This window comes from Osmerus mordax, chromosome 10, assembly GCF_038355195.1.
Source record: "Osmerus mordax isolate fOsmMor3 chromosome 10, fOsmMor3.pri, whole genome shotgun sequence".
Lineage (NCBI taxonomy): Eukaryota > Metazoa > Chordata > Actinopteri > Osmeriformes > Osmeridae > Osmerus > Osmerus mordax.
Genome location: NC_090059.1, coordinates 16,235,110 through 16,254,509, shown reverse-complemented (window position 1 = coordinate 16,254,509; position 19,400 = coordinate 16,235,110). Strand labels below are relative to the sequence as shown.

Sequence of the window (19,400 nt, the reverse complement as noted above, 5' to 3'; positions counted from 1 at the left end):
CGAGTGGTGTACTTGTCGTAACTGCACGACAATGCCAACAGAGACCGAATCGATCTGATCAAAGAGGCAGACCTGCATGACCTGGGTGTTGGTGGTCCACCAAAATGATCGTTCATCATTGAGCACAGGCTCTTCCCCATGCTGTGTGAAGAGAAATACTTTTTATTATATGTTACCTTATCATAGGTGTTTCCCCTACCATTATATTAGGGGGGCGCCCCCCCAATGGCACCCCCCCCCCCCTCCCCCCCATGGAAGGTCAAGTTAATTTTGTAAAAAAAAAAATATATATACATATTTTTTGTTTGTTTAATAAAGGTGGCCGTCAGGTGGCTGAGCGGTTAGGGAATCGGGCTAGTAATCTGAAGGTTGCTCGTTCGATTCCCCGTCATGCAAAATGATGTTGTGTCCTTGGGCAAGGCACTTCACCCTAGCGCCAGATCACAAAATAAGTCATTTAAGGTTAACTTTCCTATAAAACAGGTCTATAGCTTGCTCTTTTATTAAACAAACTAAATGGCCTTATGTTATTTATCTTATTTACACAATGGCGTGTCATTTCTGTCTCATGGTCGGGCAACCATGTCTCTACATGGTCGCCCCGCCTGCCGCCGCTAAAAGCTGTAAACCTAGGGGAATAGGTGTAACCTTTGATCTGAGTACTTATGTCATGCTATGCCAGGTTGCGTTGTCTTGTCCGTCCTAAGAATATCAGCGCTCGGTCTGACCCTGTGTTGTTCTGTGCATCTGACAGTAAAAGACTTGAACTTTAAAGTTTGGATCGCCCTATAAATAGCTGGTACGTTTCATTCACTAGTAACCTTCAAGTTGTGTGAAACATGCTCAATGGTTGAGTTGATAACTTGTTCGCTAGGTTAAACCAGAGCCATATAAAAAGAGAGTTGCGACAATTCCATAGACTCCCATTGTTATCGAAGAATGCGGAAATAAAGCGTGTCACATGCGACCTATAGTTCCAAACATTAGGTGAGTTCGACTTCATCAGCGGCGCTGCATGAAGTCGAACTCACCTAAAGAGTATAGAAGCACTTCAGGGCAGTCCTTGCCTCCAATCACGTGAAATGATGTACACGTCAATATAATTTATTTGGTAAAGTTTAAAATGTTTTTATTATCAAATGGAACATTTTCCTCTTTTAGTTGTCAGATAAAGTTTTGTGATCTTATTTTAATAATAATATGAGCCGTACTTCATAAATCAGTTCAGTTTCACAAAACATCGAAATGCCTCACAGAAAATCTTTAGGCTACTTCTGCCAATCATTTAGGGGAAGTGGTTTTCTTACATTTTTGTCAGTTGGCTAGATTGTTATTGAAGTTTGAGAAACAGAAAGCACCATAGCAGGTAAGATGTATGTGTACAAAGTTGTTCGTAGTTTAAAATAAACATTAAAAAGCCTTTTGTATTTTTGGGAGGTGATGACAAAATATAATACATTTTCTCCTCACAACTTAGGGGGGAATGGCATTCTCCAAAGTTGAAAGTAAGTTTTACTGTGTACATCTTGAATAAACTGAATTTTTGAACTGATTGTTGGCAATCTACAAGTTTAGTATTTTGGTATATGATTCTGCATGAACTTATTTTGCTGAGTAATGTGTTAACTACACTCACAATAGCTACTAGATTCTGTATAGGGTCGAGTTACGGGATAAATCTGAATGCCATGTTTTTGTTATGAGAGCTGGATGGCAGGCCTGAACTTTTTCACGAAATTAGGAAGTGGTAATCAAACATGCTGACATGATGCTGGAAATGTATGCTGTTGACTGCATACAAATTTGAAAAAAGAAATCATTTGATTACATTACATGGTGCATGATGACTGTTCTATGACTAGTACAATTATGTGAGCTTCAATTAAATTCAAATACACTACCTGTAATTAGGAAACAGCTTTTTGGGGGATATACATGTTTCCTATTTATATAGACAATATGTTAGTCAATGTATTTCTGATATACAAACAAGACAGTTTCTCTTTGTATTAACAGGTCATATTAAACTTGTCACTGGAGATATTGTCCAGACAAACTCTGGCAATGAGCTTACACTCCCCTGCTTCCTTGATCCCAAGATCAACGCTAACTTCGTAACAATCCAATGGTTTAAGGAGAGTGAATGCATTTACTTGTACAGGAGTGGCTTTGTGACAGAGGCAGTGGGCTATGAGCACAAAGTGAGTGTGCTCCCAGAGGAACTGGAGAGAGGTAACGTGTCTCTAAGGTTGAGAAACGTTACAAGTTCAAGTCGTGGAGTCTATATCTGTCAGGTCATCACCCGGGCACAGATGCTTGAGGTTGCAGTGGGGTTATGGGTCAGCAGTAAGTGTGCACATCAATTCTTAAAGATGAAATCCATAGACATATTTAAATAAAATATGTTTAGACAACTTTCTGTCTTTTGTTTAGTTGAGTATCTATTAATGGATTGTGTTGCATAGCTACAGTATGTGCAGTAGTAGACTTCGCTAACCTTTATATTATCTGACGTAGACGCCAAAGCTTACTTACAATCTGAGACGTTGATAAACTGGAGGAGAAGGATTGAATCTGCAAACATGCTGGGTATGTTGAAGCTAAGAATGCACTGGCGATTTAAATGTTTTATCAATGTAGTGAAATTATCATGTAAATCACAGGTCACTTTATTTGTAAAAAAAAATATTTAATCTAATCTGCCAGAGACCAAGAAACCACATCATTTGATTATCAAAGAACCTAAACAACTATACAAACTGCAAGAGGAAAAAGACAATTGTAAGATGCTTCTCTCAAGCATTTTAATACAATGTTGTTCACTGTCTGTGTGTGCATACAAATGCTAAATCTTTTGTGTATATTGTTCTGTTGTGTTGTTTTTGTTTTGAATACATCAGTGTATACCTCATGTACTGAATTTATTCATAGGGCAATTTTAATAGTCATACAGAACATAAAACAGTTATAGCATTACTAATATTTCCCAATGTCTGTCTCACAGTAAAGCAGGATATCACTAGAAAAAGAGCAGTGACAGAACCCATTCAACCTTTGATGAACAGAACCAGTAAGAGGATTCTATTCATTCAATCCATTGTTTGTATTCCTAACAAGCTTGTTCTTTATTTATTTAGAACTCAACTATAACTATTTTATAACTTTTTACATTCATTTACTTTTTTAAATGAATGATATTGCTAGTAGTATGAACTGTGTCGTGTGTTGTGTTGCAGTGGAAGATATAAACCAAGCTCCAGCACAGAGGAGGATAACCATCTCTTCATGCAGTAAGAACCAGTTCATATATTCACAGCTTAAAATTTGATTAGGTTTTGACATCATCAGCAACTCATAATAAAAATTCATTCCATTATAATTATCTGCTTAAAATTCTTACAAACACGAGTTAACTACAGGGACAACTCCTACATGATGTTCCTTTGGTTGGATATTGACCCCAGGGTTTTTTGTGTTGCAGTGGAGGCAGAAAGTGTGTCTGAGCTGAGAGTGGTGCTGCTGGGGAGGACAGGAGCTGGGAGGAAGGCAGCAGGAAACCTCCTCCTGGGCAGAGAGGAGTGTGAGGCCCAGGACAGCCCCGCTGAAGTCACCCAGAGTGGGAGGAGAGAGAGGGACGTGTGTGGGAGACGGCTGGTGCTGGTGGACACTCCGGACTGGTTCTGCCCTGACCTCTCTCTGGAGGAGAGGAGACGGGATGTGGGGCGGTGTGTCCGTCTGTCAGCACCAGGACCTCACGCCTTCCTCCTGGTCGTACCTGTGGAGCCCTCTGAGGGGGAGGAGAGGCGGGCTGTGGAGATAATGGAGGAGATGTTTGGGGAGGGATGCTGGGGACACTCTATCATTCTATTCACCCACGCTGGGAGTCTGAGAGAACAAAAGATGGACGCCAGGAGTCAGAACATGCAAATGCTGATAGAGAAATGTATGAACAGCTACTGCATACTCAACATCGAGGACAGGACCCGTGGCACTCAAGTTTCAAAGCTGCTGAACCAGATAGAGGAGATTGTGGTTGGAAACAGAGAGAGCTTTTACAGCAGTCAGATGTACCAAGAGGCCCAGGCCAAAAGGATGGCAATGGAAAATGTTTGCAGGGAGAGAGAGGAGAGAATGCAGAGGGAAGCGAAAGAAAAGAAAGACACATATGAGTTGTGTTTGATGCTCTTGAAGAAATAGAGGAGGGAGGGATCCTCTCGCATGAGTGAGGCGTCAGAACACTGCGTGGGCAAACTGAACTAAAGCAACAGATGATTGGAGTGGGACAGGAATGGAGGGGTTGAAGAGATAGCAAGGTAGAAAACTGAAAGCTTTGGATCAAAGGGTCAATCAAATGTAAAAATATCAATGTAAATATGTTTTTGAATATGCATACACATACAGGCAATTATTTAAATGCTACATTTGTCAACGTGAAGAGACTATGAGTTATGGAGTATGGTTGTTGTACAAGATACACATTTGAAATTTTCCAGTGATTAAAAGTATTTACAATATTGTTCAGGTATCTAGGCTCAAAATTAGCATTTTAATGGCAAATAGTTTTCACAGACTCGGCTTCAGGACGATGGCGTTGCAGGCTCGTGTTCTCTCCTGCCACAGGGGGGCGCTCACGCTGCTGGTCCCCTCTATAAAAGGGCCCAAAGAAATCCAGCCTTGAGAAAAAATGCCAGGAATGTTTGGAAAGCTTATGTCAATTTCACGAGCTGGGGAGAAGAAAGCGTGCTGACAACGAACGGTAACCCGGGTGACAATAATGTCATTACATGTTATCCAGGGACACACACATGTGAATACTACTCCTCTAAGCTGAGAACCGTGACCTAGACGACCCAGGATCTCTGAGAATGTGGGCTCGTATTGATGACATATAGTGCGGGTTTGAGCCAGTCCCTACTCCCTTTAAATCCTTTTACCAGTGAAAGACCCCTGGAACTGCACTTGTTCCCTGGCCTTGACACTAACAACTATAGTCTCTGTCTGATGACTGATGTTCATGGCACGCCAACACGTTACAGCTGACATATAAATAAAGATCCCGTCCCTTTGAATAATGCAGCGGTCCAACTGTTTAGTGTGACTCTAGAGTTCCTCTTTATGTGGGAGCAACACTGGAGAGTGCAATGACAGCTGTGTCAGGACACACTGACTCTACTGACGGAGAGAGAGAAGGAGAGAGAGAGACAGGGAGAGAGAGAGAAAGGGATGGAGAGTGATGGAAAAAGAGAGAGGGGCTGGAAAGACAGAGAGAGGATGCAACGGTCATGTTTGGCATATCCACCCCAATCCCCTTTATAGGGGCCATGCCAGCCAAGGGAGGCAGGGGGGATAGAGGATGGCTGGGAAGGATTGTGTCAGTAATGTATGACACTCCCAGAACCTTGGGAAAAAGAGGGAGGGGGGGGCGGGGAGTACAGGCTGGGTTTGTGCCAACGTGGTCACCGTGCCAACGAGCTGTGGTGCCGGGCACGACTCCTCTCACTGGCAGATCTGTGGTGCCGGGCACGACTCCTCTCACCGGCAGATCTGTGGGAAAATCATAACCAGGTTGTGTTGTGCTGCAGAGCCGACAAAGACCGAGGAAGATGAGCGCGGCGCTGCAGACATGCAGAGCTGCAGACATGCCGAGCTGCAGACATGCAGAGCTGCAGACATGCAGAGCTGCCAGCGACCGGCTCAGGCGAAATAGAAACGGTTAGTTGTGTGAGTTCTGCATAAAAGCTTCCAATTTGCATACCATTACAAAGTTTGAGTTATCAACAGCAGAGCTCTAAGAAGGCCCCTACAAACTACTACTCCACCACACGATGACAGGAACGAACGTACTTAATACTGTTCGTAATGTGGTACATGCAATAAACCTATCTGGTTCCCTTTATCATCTGAATATGCTAATGGTTGCTGAGGAGCCGGCCTGGTGGAGGATGGACGGAGTGGGAAAGAGCGTGGATGAATGTGTCCCTGCCTGGATGGGAAGCAGGGTGAGGAGGAAGTGGCTCACATGGCATGCGATGGGCCGCTGGTAAAGAGGGCCTTTGTTTTAAGGGTCTAACGCCTAATTGATACAGGCTTAATGAGAACGGGCTGTGTGTGTGTGAGCCAGGGTGTATGAGCTGGGAGGGGGGGTGGGGGGTGGACGCTCCGACCATAATTGGAACCGACAAGCCTTGTGTGTAGGAGAGCAAAGGGAATGGATTTGTGGGAACGCTAGCAAGAGAAGAGAACGAGAGGGAGGGGGTGAGGAAGAGAAGGTGACAATGGAAGGGAGGAATGCGGAGGCGGTGAGAGAGGAATTCAGTGTGCGATACTGAAATTATTGCAAGATCATGAGAAAGAAGAGGAGCACAAGGTCAGAGGCAACCGCAGGTTCAATGAGTACTTTCCCATGGGCCTTTGTGAAACACATCCTCGCGTAAGGGTTGCCGACGGTGTCAGTTAGGCTTTCAGACAGAATTCTGACAGTTATTGTGCTATTTATTGTATAGTTTGTGTTGAGTTATTATCTTTTTTTTATTATTCATTGCCTAAACCGTATTTACATATTCCTGCTCCTGTGGAATACATTTTTTGAAATGTACAAATTGACTTTTAAAATCTAAACTTTGAAAACCCTTTTTTCTGAGGCACCTGTCTTTTCTTTTGAGTCACTGTTGCCCTGCCTTCCAGCTCTGTAGTTCCACACCATTCATGAGAGAGTCTCCTACTCCCCTCTAGACAAGCTTTCAATCTGAAGACTGGAGGGGGGGGGGGGGTGGGTGGTACTGGAGCACAGATGAGCTGTGCTCTTCAGAAGACTTCAGAGAATGGAGCATGAAAACTTTGGAGAGCTGAGAGAGAGAGAGCGAAAAAGAGTGAAAGGGGGTAGTTTAAGCTACTGTAAGGAAAAACAAGATGAAAGGTCTACTGACTGTCATTAATGACCGAGGGGAACAATTAATTGACAGAAGAGAGATGAATTTTGTGAAATGAGAGTAAGGTTCAGTGAGATGTTGGAGAAAGAGAAAGAAAGAGGCAAGGGACCCAGGATTAAAACGAAAGTAATTAAGCAGCAAGTCTAAGAGGACGAGAGGGAAGGGAAAGAACTGAATATAGGGTGAGAATGTGAAAGAAGAAGAATTACAGTAAGGGTGAGGGGGCAGAGAGGGTGAGAAAGACGAGAAAGGGAGGGAGCGAGAGGAACAAGAGCGAGTGAGAATGAGGCTGAGGGGGCAACCAGAGAGAGAGAGAGAGAGAAGGAGAGGGGGATACAGCCCCACTGCTTTCCCACACTGGGGTCTGTTCCCACAGTGGAGAAGCTAATCCCTGTCTTAATTGGGAGAGAATTCCAGCGCACATGTTCCCCTGGAATGAGTGCAGTGCTGAGGGAAGGCCGGAGGATTGCCACCCTCCAACACGCTGAGACACAGCCCAGACCGGCTGCACCCGTGTGTAGGAGTGCACCGTGTTAGAAAAACATGCCACCCAACTGTCAACACCTCGCCTGCTTAAATGACATTGGCAGGTTCTCTCTTTCCTCCCTACCTCAGAGTTTAAAAGTAAAACACCACTTTGGAATTATTAGTGACATTCCACCTCATTAGCTAGCTTCGCTAAGAGAGTTATCAAACTATTGTAGTTTCTGTGTGGCTCCGTGAATAAATGTATAAAGTTACTTTCAGAGCTTTGGCCCGAAGAGAATAATAGGTCTCAGATATCACGGTTGAATCGTTCAGGAAAATGTAATCTCTAGAGATTTTCTTTTGATAAATCAAGGGCCCACAGGCCCCCACTGAAAGGAAATGAGAGAGAGTAGATACTCGCAGGTAAAGAAACGTAACAAAAACAAACATGATTGGCAGTTTCGTTCCAACCTCTTTCAAACCTCACGCCCTCTCAACTGGACATGAACAATTGGAACAGCAGACACAGTGCGTTAAGTTTCTGTGGAGGTTAACTGAAGATGAGAGAGAGAGAGAGAGAGGGAGAGAGGGAGAGAGAGAGAAGGAGAGAAAAGAGAGGGGGATCAAGAGGCCATGCTTCAGTATTTACAGGATTAAGAGGGGGAAATATACGAATGTGTGACCGAAAGGGAGAGAAGAAAGCGAGAAAGATTGAGAGAGACAGATATGGTTGTGAAAGGACTGTACCTTCTCATAGGGAGGTTTCTCTCTATTGTTCAGGCACTCTGGTGGGTTTTGTCTGTGAACCACAATCCTGGCTGTTAATTACAGGGTTTTAGGGGCCAGGGAGAGACAGGTGTGTTCTTCTGCAGAGGCTAGGTTCTCAGCCGGGGGCTTAGCCCGGCATCCAGCGAGACTGACGTCAGGCAGACAAGCAAAACAAGGGAGGGAGAGGAGGAGTGGAGGGAAGACAAATGTTTCAGCCTTGGAGGAGTGGAATGGTGAGAAGAAGAAGGACGCTCACATGTAATATTAGAACGGAATCTCTCTGAACGTCACATTGTACCAAATGTAAAAACCATACTACTGCCTTCGCTTCCAATACAAGAAATGTGGACAAATGAAAAAAGATTATAAATAAGTTCCCCCTGCTGCTACATGTCTATCGACAGTAGTGTGTTTACGCCGGGTGTTGTCAAGGACAACAACAATCAACTTGATACCGTATTTCAGACATCTTGAAGACTTCCTCCCCCTTTGGGGGGGAAGTTTTTCCAGGAATACAAAGCATACAGAGTGAAAGAAGGACTGACTCATATTTATGTTAATGTTACATGGGCACCATCACAGAACATTTGCTTGGGAGATGAGAATCTTTGTGAAGTTATTGTTTTCGATCAACAAAAAACTCAAACCAGATGTCCTCTTGAAATTACCCGCCTGAAATGCCCTTGTTGCCCTTTGTATTGCCGTATGAGTGTTGCTATGAATAGCATCATAAACCCTCCCATATACAAGGCACCCAATTCATTTCATCTATCCGGTGCTTTTGATCTATAGTGAGAGCAAGACAATAAAGTGAGAGTGTGCACCAGCTCCTGCCTCTGAAACTTCTGTGTTGCACAGGTTTCGTGCACTTGCCGCCTAAAAGGGTTATTTTTCAATAACCTGAGAACAGAATGGGTGTGGGTCTCATGTCCTACACCCTTACTTGCTCTCTCTTTCTGTCTCTCTCTCTCTCAAACACACACACACATACCCTCGCACGCCCTCAATGGCTGTTCAAATGGCTCCACTCGCTTGTAATGTCAGGGTTCCCAGGTCGTTTTGATCTCACGCCTCCCGCAGGTCGCTTACATCCACCCCCCCAGATCCTGGGGAGTAATGGCAGCTGTGTGCAGCTGAAACGTGGGCTGTGGGTGTTTGGGGGTGTCTCGCACGGAGGGGGTTGCGATTCACTCTCCCCGTCTTTCCTTACAATGCTGCTTTTTGGCGGGAAACGGTCTAAGACGCAGCCTGCCCTAGACGTGGGTTTCTTGTGTTCAGGGACCCCTCCCAGAGAGACGCACTCTCCCGCCTCTGCAACCACACACACCATGTCCACCCGCTCCAGATTGATTTGCTGTGTGCTTTTGGAAGGGGATTACAGCCATCTGCAAGCTCTTGAGGAACAAAAGTGGCTCCTTGCACCCCTTCGCCGCCACCCCTCCCTCACTCTCGGTCCTTCAGAGGGATAACACGGTCAGATAAACATGGTCTTGGCCCGCTCTGCACCGCCTTGTCAACCCATGTGGAAGGAAGCACATTAGAAATCCCTGATTTCTCCCACACCCAAACTACACTCACAACACCACCCAAACTACACTCTCAACACCCTCCCAACTGGCCTCATAACCCTCTAGAGCTGCCCCCATGACCCACTTGAAACTGCCCTCTCAACCCAAACCCAAACTGCCCTCTCAACCCATCCAGATTGCCCTCTCTTGCCCCTCCAGAGGCCTCGGTTCTCACCAGGATACCATCCCTAGTCTGTACGAAAGGGGAGCGTCTCCAAACACAGTCTCAGAGTCCCACCACTTAAACTCCATCCCGCAACTCCGCAGAAAGCTTGAGGAGTAGAGAACACTGAAGTGAGGGAGAAAAATGAAAAAAAAAACGTTCAATGGATGCTTTGTTTGAGTTCTGACAAAAGAAGAGTCCCTGATGCCTTGGTAAGAGACCTTACTCTCTGAGGGCATTTGTGTGATTTCCATTCTCTTTTGGGAACCATCATCATCGTTTCTTGTTCTGGGGAATGTTCTGGGAAGCAGAGCTGGTCAGCTGGGAAGCCTCAGTGTGGTCACGGTGTTTAGGCTCTCTCAGCTGGAGAGGAGCTGACTAAGTACTGCCAGGGCGCTGGCTGGTGGGAGCAGCTCATATAACCCGCCTGGAGACGACACATGTGGGAATGATTCATTCTGATGTTCTGTTTTCCTGGTTGGGAAATCACCAGGGCAACGTAGAATCCTTGTGATCTACTTATTCCACCTGGAATCTTTTCGCTAGAATCTTGTGGTGACGAGCTGGTCTGCTCTGCAGAGGGGGCATCGGACAGTCCGTGTCTTATCGTACGTGTTACGTCTATTGTCTGTGTCCTTCGACAGAAACAGACCTGGGAACAGCACAGACGTTGCTGGAATGCGTTGGCTAGAAATAGATTGAAGTCTTTAAATCGAGCCTTATTCATTTACGGCCTAACTTTAATGTTTCCTCCGAGACAGAGATTCTGTCCTAATACTAAAAGAATACGTCAGGTCGATGGGTTTATGCCAGTTGAACATTTGACCAGAGCTCTTGCTGTTAATGCTATGAACTGGCTGTGTTGTTGTTATGTTGGACTACAAGGGAGTGTCCTGGAGCACTTTGCCCCTGTCTGCACTCTCTCTGGGGCTTGTGCTCCAGACACTTCCCCCGGTCTCCCTCTGGGGCCTGCGGAAGTCCACACCCCACCCACCCTCTCCCATCCCTTTGGATCCCTCTTCCTATGAATTTCCTGTTTTCCAAATTCTATGCATCCCCAAACCATGCCACAGAGGGATATATATATATTCCCATATTGTATGCAGAGAGAGAGAGACAGAGAGAACTTTGTTACATGTCCCTGCTCACTAAAGGTCTACAAATCCAGACACAGTCTCGTGGCTAAATCCTCAGATTCTGTGTTTCTTTAGGTTTTTTTTGGTCAATGGAATTAGCTAGTCAGCATGAAATACCACACCAGAATGTATATAAATGACTATGACTACTATATTCTTCGGGATACTGTTTCTCTGTTGTTGTAGCATTCCCTCTTGAAGGCAGTTGGTCCTAGTTTGGAGGGGTGTTGTTGTGTGAGACTACAAAGGTCACACTGAGGTTAAAATTGAGTGAGGGGGGGGGGGGGGGGAGCGAGAGAGCTCACCCGAATGTCACAGGATGATATATGACTGCAGTGCAGTGGGCATAATTTAAGTGTTCTTTGTTTCGGCTTATCAGCACAAAAGCAGACAGCTCAAATGGACTTAGAGGTGGAGGAAAGAGGGAAGGAGGGAGGGATAGATGGAGGGATAGAGGGGTGCAGGGGCCCAGGAGGGCTGACAGCTACTGATGCAGAGGCAGAAGGTTTTACCCAGGTTTGAACGAAGGGAAGTAAGTGTGTGTGACACATGCTTGTGGTTCTTCTGCATGAGTCTTACACCGTGTAAAATCCCCCACCTGCTCGCTTTCAAACAGATTTATAGTATGCAGTAAATGTGTGAGGTTTTAACAGACGAATGCATTACATTTTGAAAACGCATATGGGCATTGCAGTTTGTGGATGCCATTTATTATGGTTTTATTGGGAAATCTGCCGAATATGCTGTGGGGGGGGGGGGAAAAGAAACAGGTGATAAATTTAACAAAGTGGGTTAGTGTTATGAGTATCACATGATTGAATGTCAGTCCGTTCTTATTGTGTTAGTGAGAGAGATTACACATACAGAATGCCAACTGTAGTCTCATTATCAGTCGGCTTGATAATCCATGGTCACATTAGTGTGAAATGGGACTCAGACTTTAGCGCTGGCTGGTCACTGAGATAAGACTGGGGTCCATTAGTGCTCTGGTTCAGACAGCCTTGGATTTAATGGCGGTGCAGTCTGCAGAGCTGTAAAGGTTGTCTGTGTCTGAGATGGGAGGCTGAGCAGGATCGAAGGCAGGCTGTCTGGGGGCAGGATGGAGAGAGCGACTGTGTGGCACCTCCAGTCCGCCTGCCATGGTGCTCTGCACCCGTAATGGGGATTTATGACTTCCTGGATCATGAGGCCCTCCAGCACAACAGGATTCCGAGCGTGGCTCCTACGCCCACCACCACCCAGCCCCACAGAGCCCGGAGCATGTTAGCACACCTCTAAATCTCCAGTCGCTTTCGTTTATCTCTTCCGTTAGTCAGGTCGTTTGTTCTGGGTCTTAAGAGATCCAGGACTGGGCTTTTCTAAGTTTGGACACTGAGTTATGACGGCGGTTTGGATTCCTGAGATGTTTTAAGTTTGTTTGTTATTTAACTATGTGAGAAAGGGCCGACATTTTTACGTATGATGTTAGTGAAAATGAAGACTGAAACATCTGTTCTTTTCAACAATTTAATATGGCCACACATAGGCCTACACATGACAATTTCCAGACAATGGTATACCTCCATAATAACGTTTTTTTCCCCTAGAATATCTTATTTACATATTTACATTGACATTGATTTTCATTTAAAAAAAAACACATAAAAGACATTGAAACAACAATAGCAAAAATCACACAAAATGGCGGTATAGCTTTTATTCTAACATACCGCTCCAGCACATGTTAATTTGGTATTAACCCTTTCCCTTCATTTCTATAGTGCACTTAAGACAGTCAGTTGAATAACCGATGCAGTGGAATCGTGCATTTTTTCTCTTTTTTGCTAGCCAAGTCCAGATGTAGCAAATGCACTTGTTGTTTGGAAAGAGTATATTCCATATATTTATCAGGCATGGCAGTGTAGTTGTTATTGCATGAAAATAACTAAAGACATATTTTGACCAACAACGCCCAGTTGAACTCCCATTAACAGTTATGTTTATACAACATTAAGTTTTGTTGAAAATTACATACAAAGGTGACAAAATAGCTGCTTTGGCAACAGTGCTGCAAAGTAATGGGTCGACCGAGAATGAACGCTGTCAAACCAAATCTCTGAAGTCAAATGGAATAATATAAAACATTTGCAGACATAGCATGGCAACCAAAAGTATAACGTAATTACGTAACACAACAGCAAGCAATGAAAATGCTGAAATGTTCATCATAGACATTTTTATAACATCTTTATACAGGGATCTGAGAGTCAGAATGACCCTGTGTGTACAAAGAGAAAAAGAATCTCAGAGTTGGCTACAAATGTGAAAGTGCTCTCAGCACTAGCTTGCCAAGCGTCGCTAGCATCAAACATGCTATGCTAGCTCTGGCCTAGCGCTAATTATGCGCTAGCATCGTCTGGTCATATATTACGTTCTTATCGCCCGTCTATGCTACATATAGTTGCTTTTTATTTGGTTTTCAGTGCTTGCAGAACCAGGCTTTCCAGATCAGTCCCTTTCCCTAATCAGTGCAAATTCATATTTTCAATGACAACCTTTCAAAAGAATACCTATTCTTCATCTCCGCATAAAGAACAGTAACATCGAGAATGGTCTCTCAATGATAGCTACAGAAACATGGCATTTATCATGGCAATTACTTTTTTTTAACTGTTCATGAATTCAAAACAGCGAAACACTGATTGCCATTTTGAAGCCTTTAAACACTGGGATTTCAGTTCAACAATTAATAACAATCTTCATAAAACTTCTCATATATTTTCCTGAGTTTCATAAGACACAATCACAAATGGACCTGAAGTCATGCCATTCATTCTATTGGGGACATTTGAACCAAATAAACGGTGAAATCTGGAGAAATTCCTAACATCCTGCCAATGCCAAATGCTTTGGAGCCACAATCCACCATGTTGCCTGTTTCACACCTTCGTAGGTCTTCGTAAACCAGATGGCATATTGCACTGGGAGTGGTGCTACGCAACCAGACAGGGAACTTCTCCATGCTTTTACAGGGCAGGATCCACTGGAGCCATCATGGTGGCATCTTCCCACAGTTGCACACCACATGCTTCATCACACATCAACCCTTGTCTGAGGGTTGCGGGAGGTCAGGGGGGTGCAGCGAACAGGCTTGCCTCCCAGCCTTGGTTCAGTGTTACAGAAAGCTGAAGGCTCAAGTTCCAGTCGGTTCAGTCCACATCCAGTTCGCAGGGGATCTCCTGGGCCTCTTTGGCCATGGTGTAGGCCCGCTGGAAGTCCTTGTAGCGGGGGGCGCAGCCAAGCCACGCCTCGCCAAAGTGGACCCGGCCGGTGAACAGGAAGCTGCCTGGTCCAGGCCGGACCCCACACTGCAGAAGGGTACGAATCTCGCCCGACTGGGTGAGACGGCCCGCGCCGGTGAACAGGGCGTACTTCTGACGGAAGACCCGGGTCGCGCTGACCTTGATCACGGCCGCCCGCAGATCCTCATCCTCCTGCACCGCCCGAATGTTCCCTCGTACCACTGTGGAGAAAGGAGCAGTTCGATGTCAGCTCAGTGTTGGATCAAACTACACAAACAGCCCATCATGTAAAGCATCGCAATACATGAATCATTTGGGGCGGGGTACTGCGGTGGATGATAGATCTATATACATATTTTGTGGCTCGCAAGGAAAATCTCACAGGACTGTTGAACAGCTGAAGTTATATCCAAGGCCAGCAGAGGACCTCACTTGGGATAGCCACAGGGATACGGGGGGAGTGGGGGCTAATCTTTAATCCCTCCGACTTTGAGTTGCCAAGAGGGGCCGGCCCACAGTCAGGTTACAGCTCAATCAGAGCCACAAGGATTAGTCCACTACTCTGACTCTGAAGGGGGGGGGGAGTGAGGTTGGGATTAGTCCACCACTGTGCCCCAAGGAGGGGGGTTCTAGGAACTGGAGAGGATAAAGAAGTGCTGTTTCACCTCTGACCTCTGAAAACATTAAGTAGACCTAAGGTGGGAGGATTCGGATCTGAGCACTGTCGCCCCAATTTTAAACCTGGCCCCAAAAACCCCCTCTGCATTTAAGCTGATTAGACACGACGTTCCTGAAATCCTGACACAAAATCGTTACGTTCTTTGGCTGCATAGAGGTAGCTGGCACCATTTGGTGGTTAAATAAATGTACTAAACCTGCCATAGAGTGGACGGGAGGGGGACCGGGGGGTCATTACACAGTCTTTGTACTGTGAGTTTTTATTGTTATATGACCAGAACTAGCGTAGGAGTCCGGGTAGTAAAGAGGGAGAGCTCACCAAAGTCGCTGGTGCAGACAGCCATTAGGATCTCTGTGTTGTTGCAAGGTCTGCAAGCACCTGGGGAGAGAGAGAAAAGGAGGGAGGGAGGGAGAAAAGGGAAAAAAGAAAGAGGGAGTCAGTCAGTGACCTTCAATAATTAGCGAAACTACAATCACTACGTTAGTATCTCTTTTAGGCTTTATTTACCACCGTATTGTATGGAAGGCCATGCAGGCCTAGCTAGAAGTTACTAATTACTAATTGAAAGCTCTTTTTTTCTCTCCCCTTGAAAGCTCTAACAGTGCAGGGCTTCAAACCGATCATCTACAAACATATCCTGTAGCAGACATGAAGGACAACAGCTTTAGATCAAGTTCCCAGGCGACACGTGACGGGGATAACCAGACCTGGAGCCCAAGCACACACCCCCACACTGACCCACCGCAGTGGAATGGCAGACAGCTGTTACTTTTACGGTTGTGAAAACTTAAAGGTGTGAGAGACCTCGATCCAGACGTATCTTTCCGCCTCATGAAACTTCCTCCCTAAAGCCAGCGAGGGTGTCTGTAGTCACACCTCGTCAATACAGAGACTAGACAGGGCTGGTGGTGGAGGAAGGGGACTTACTATAACTTCAAAGGATTTAAAGGGGCAAAACAAAATCCACTTCCACTTTTCACAAGAGCCTTCCCTTCCTACTGGACTGCGGTAGCTTCGTTCACAGCTGTTTATCAGTTTAAAGAACTTCAGAGGGAAAGGAAGTACAGAAGAACAGTCCTTTAGATTCATAAAAGGAACTGCAGATGGCCACAAGAAAGAGGCTGAAGCGAAACCAACCGCTAAACTATGGCTGCATTGATGCCACAGGGAGAGGGGAAAACACCCGAACATTTTTTAAAGTTCTGCTGGCCTTGTAGTTGTGAGAAAGGTCTTTTGCCTCCCCCTCCCCCCCTTCTGCTCCTTGGTGAAAAACTCTTGATAAATGAGATTCCTTCCTCCTTGGGCCATAGCAAACCTCCCCCTATCCCCAACCGGTCAGACTATGTGTGTGTGTTTCAGGGAGTGAGAGGAGGGGGAGATACTTCCAACAGAGGAGCAGTCCAACAAAAGAAGGGGAGCATCTCAGCTGGGCAGAGGCCTTTGGGTCGCCACGGCAACGGCAGTAATCCCAGAATACTCATGCTGCCCCCATTGAAAAGGGCCTCTGGACTCTGGAGAAGGCCCCACATACTGGGCTATTGTCCCACAGCCCTCCCCTCCTCCCTCTCTCTTTCCCTTTACACCCCCTTCAAACCTAAACCAGAGGCCTGATAAGATCTGCATGCCTCCAGGGAAAGTTTGGATACATTCTCCTACTTTCTGCCTGGGCAGTGGAAACTCCTAAAAGCCCCCAAAAGCCTGTTGAGAAACCTCTTCCAAACGGATTTGGGAAAATAACGTGACAGGATTCATTGTTCTATTATGCAAAAGTAGTTGTTTTTTTTCTAACTATAAATTTTTATGGAATTGTATGAGAGCATCTGATATTGCACCGTCTTTAAAGGTGAAACTTGAAAGCCTATTTATATAACTTTCTATTTTCATTTGACCTCAAATGGCCCCTTTTTGGCAACGTCACTGTGAGCCAAAAAAGTCTTCCTTCACTTCCTGTCTCATTCTTCTCACCTTCACTGCTGATTGGGCTGGAGTCGAGTGACAGCCGCGCTGTCCAATCCCCTCTCAGCTCGTAGCGGAAGGACGCAATCCTGCGACTGATGTCCTGGTGCGGCGTGGCCTGGAGGAAAAGGGCCACCCTTTCCCCGGGCAGGCGGCTGAAACAGCGCACCCGCGGCGGGGGAGAAGACTCCAGGCGGTCCCCCACCAGGAGCTCCAAGACGCCATCTCTCTCCAGGTACAGCTGCGCCCCGTGGAAGTGTTCCGAGGGTTTGACGCAGGCCGTGATGAGGCCTGAGCTGCTGCTCCCAGGCCCAACCGCTGCGGACGGCAGGCGGGGGGACAGGGTCAGGCGGAGCGCCCCCTTAGGGTACAGCCAGTCTAGTGTACCCTCGGAACAGTGGAGGGAGATCTGCTCCACGCTGCCTTGTTGCTGGGAAAGGCCACTGTAGGAGGTGAAGAAGGAGGGAGGGAGAACCGTGTTACAAGCAGCCCTGCCATGACCCTTGGCTTAAGACAGTTTGCAATTTCAGTGACCACCAGCATACCAGCTATGGGAAATTATGCTATTTATCTCCAACCATGAAGGAAATGGTGCAGGGTTTGTGGTTAGGAAAGGTTTTAGATGTGGCTAATTGGGGTTGGGGAACTTGCAGCATCAAAAGATTCTGACCAAAAGTAAGGAACAGATTAGGGATTTTCCACTGCAGCTTTGGTGTATGAAAACATTAAAATAGGAACGTTTCACAAATCTGAGCGTAGTTGGGCAGCAGAACGTTTCATGGTTAAGAGAAAGCGCCTCCTACTGGACACTTGTATAAAGGAACGGTTACGGTTGAAGCATTAGTCGGCGTTAATTTTAAAGACTTTGCAAGAGCTGCGGTGAAATAAAAACCCGCTTTTAAGTTTGAAATGTGCAAGTAAAAATTTTACAATTACTTTTTTAGCTTTAAGATAGTCTGCGCATCACAGTTGGTCTCATCATGACAAGTAAGGGCGCAATAGTTTGGAACGGTGCACATGACAAATATTCAATTAGCCTATAAAAGAGACCTGTCCTAACTTTTTTTAGCAACTAGGCCTAGAGGACACTCAGGAATGCTCACCATCAACAAGGTAGAACACGCACACAAATGTACAATCACAGAAAATCAATTTACTCTGGGTCTAGGTTTTTAATTATAGATAGATTTTATCCAGTCTATTATTGGTCACACTTGCCTTCCTCTCCAACTGCACTGGTCTTCAGAATAGTTTGCCACTACCAAGTCAAAAATGGCAAACAGTACGATCCACATTTTGTTATTCCAAAAAACGGTCATTTTTCTCATCTATGAGCAAGACGTGCAGAAGCACGTTAAGAGTAGTCTGCTGCCCAACTACTAGAAGTAACAGTTATTCCAAAGAAGCTGTCGCGTGCAAGTCACTTATAAATCTAACCGTAAATGGCTGTACTTCACTATCTCCATAGTTTGGTTATCCTCCCGCTCTAACAGATAAGATAAGATAAGATAACACTGTGCTGCTAGCTGAGACTAAACTACCAAGTGTCCATACTTCTATCTCGACTGTAGGACGGTGTAGTGACTAATGCAAGTAGAGGACCGAACTTAATCACAGTAAGCAAAAGTTCGCCGACCAATCAGAGTTGGAGAGTCGTAACTTTAAACCACTCACACAGAAGAGGGGGAGGGGTGTGGTCTATCGCTCGTGACGAGAAGAATGGTCTATCAGTATGCAAGAATAAACGATGTTTAAAGTAGATAGCAATGATGATAAGAATAAAAGCTTTCTAAAGGTCATTAGCAGCAGACGATACAGATACTATGTTTGATGAATTAATTAAACCTCAATAACATAAACATATGTTATAAATTATTAATTATAAAATTGTAAATAGATTTACAAAAAGTGTATTCAAATAAAAAGTCTAGCCTATCGGTCTTGAAATCGTAGGCTATAGACTATTTCCTTCCGACAAAAAGTACGATATACTATTCTTGGCCTTTGAAAGACCTGTTATCCATGGACCGCATGCGGGTGTCAAGCCGATTTGAAGAAAGCACTTTCTTAATTACATCTGGAGATGCATGCGTATGTTTCTACTAATGTTCTCTCTCAATTTACGGTGACGCGCATGGAGATATGAGAGGCCGAGGAGGATGATGATGAAGGGTTGGAGGGTGCCCCCCTGGTAGAAGTGCCCTCTCTCCCCCACCCCTACTGAGCTTCTCTTTCATGTGGCGGTATTATAACCAAATCAAATATTCTTTTGTGCTCATATTGCCATCCATCTCACTGAAGTGAAACAGTGACATTGAATGTACGTGTGTGCGCAAGTGGCAGGGGAAAAGAGTGAGAGTATATAAGACAGAGAGAGCGAGTGAGCTTGTGTGCGACTTGAGAGTGTGTGCATGCGTGTGTGTGTGTTAGACTCTGACGGAGTTATGACAAG

At 45.4% G+C, this 19,400-nt stretch overlaps 2 protein-coding genes across 3 annotated transcripts; one reads left to right on the top strand and one right to left on the bottom strand.

Annotated features, from left to right (window-relative positions):
• The first annotated feature begins 1,328 nt into the window (after positions 1–1,328).
• Positions 1,329–4,517, top strand: LOC136950900 (GTPase IMAP family member 9-like). Of its 2 annotated transcripts, none has more exons than XM_067245413.1 (7): positions 1,329–1,366; positions 2,162–2,346; positions 2,518–2,589; positions 2,707–2,781; positions 3,005–3,070; positions 3,237–3,290; positions 3,482–4,517. In XM_067245413.1, the coding sequence occupies exons 2-7, from the start codon at positions 2,313–2,315 to the stop codon at positions 4,195–4,197; spliced, it is 1,017 nt and encodes a 338-aa protein (XP_067101514.1). In that variant the 5' UTR covers positions 1,329–1,366; positions 2,162–2,312; the 3' UTR covers positions 4,198–4,517. The 2 variants fall into 2 exon arrangements, with proteins under 2 accessions (XP_067101514.1, XP_067101513.1); XM_067245412.1 differs by lacking the exon at positions 1,329–1,366 and adding an exon at positions 1,445–1,505 and having other exon boundaries at positions 2,017–2,346.
• An 8,020-nt stretch (positions 4,518–12,537) lies between these two features.
• On the bottom strand, positions 12,538–18,499 carry metrn (meteorin, glial cell differentiation regulator). Its single transcript, XM_067244908.1, has 4 exons — positions 18,167–18,499; positions 16,958–17,391; positions 15,311–15,370; positions 12,538–14,534 (listed from the first exon to the last, which is right to left on the bottom strand). The coding sequence occupies exons 1-4, from the start codon at positions 18,274–18,276 to the stop codon at positions 14,221–14,223; spliced, it is 918 nt and encodes a 305-aa protein (XP_067101009.1). The 5' UTR covers positions 18,277–18,499; the 3' UTR covers positions 12,538–14,220.
• Between the last annotated feature and the right edge of the window lie 901 nt (positions 18,500–19,400).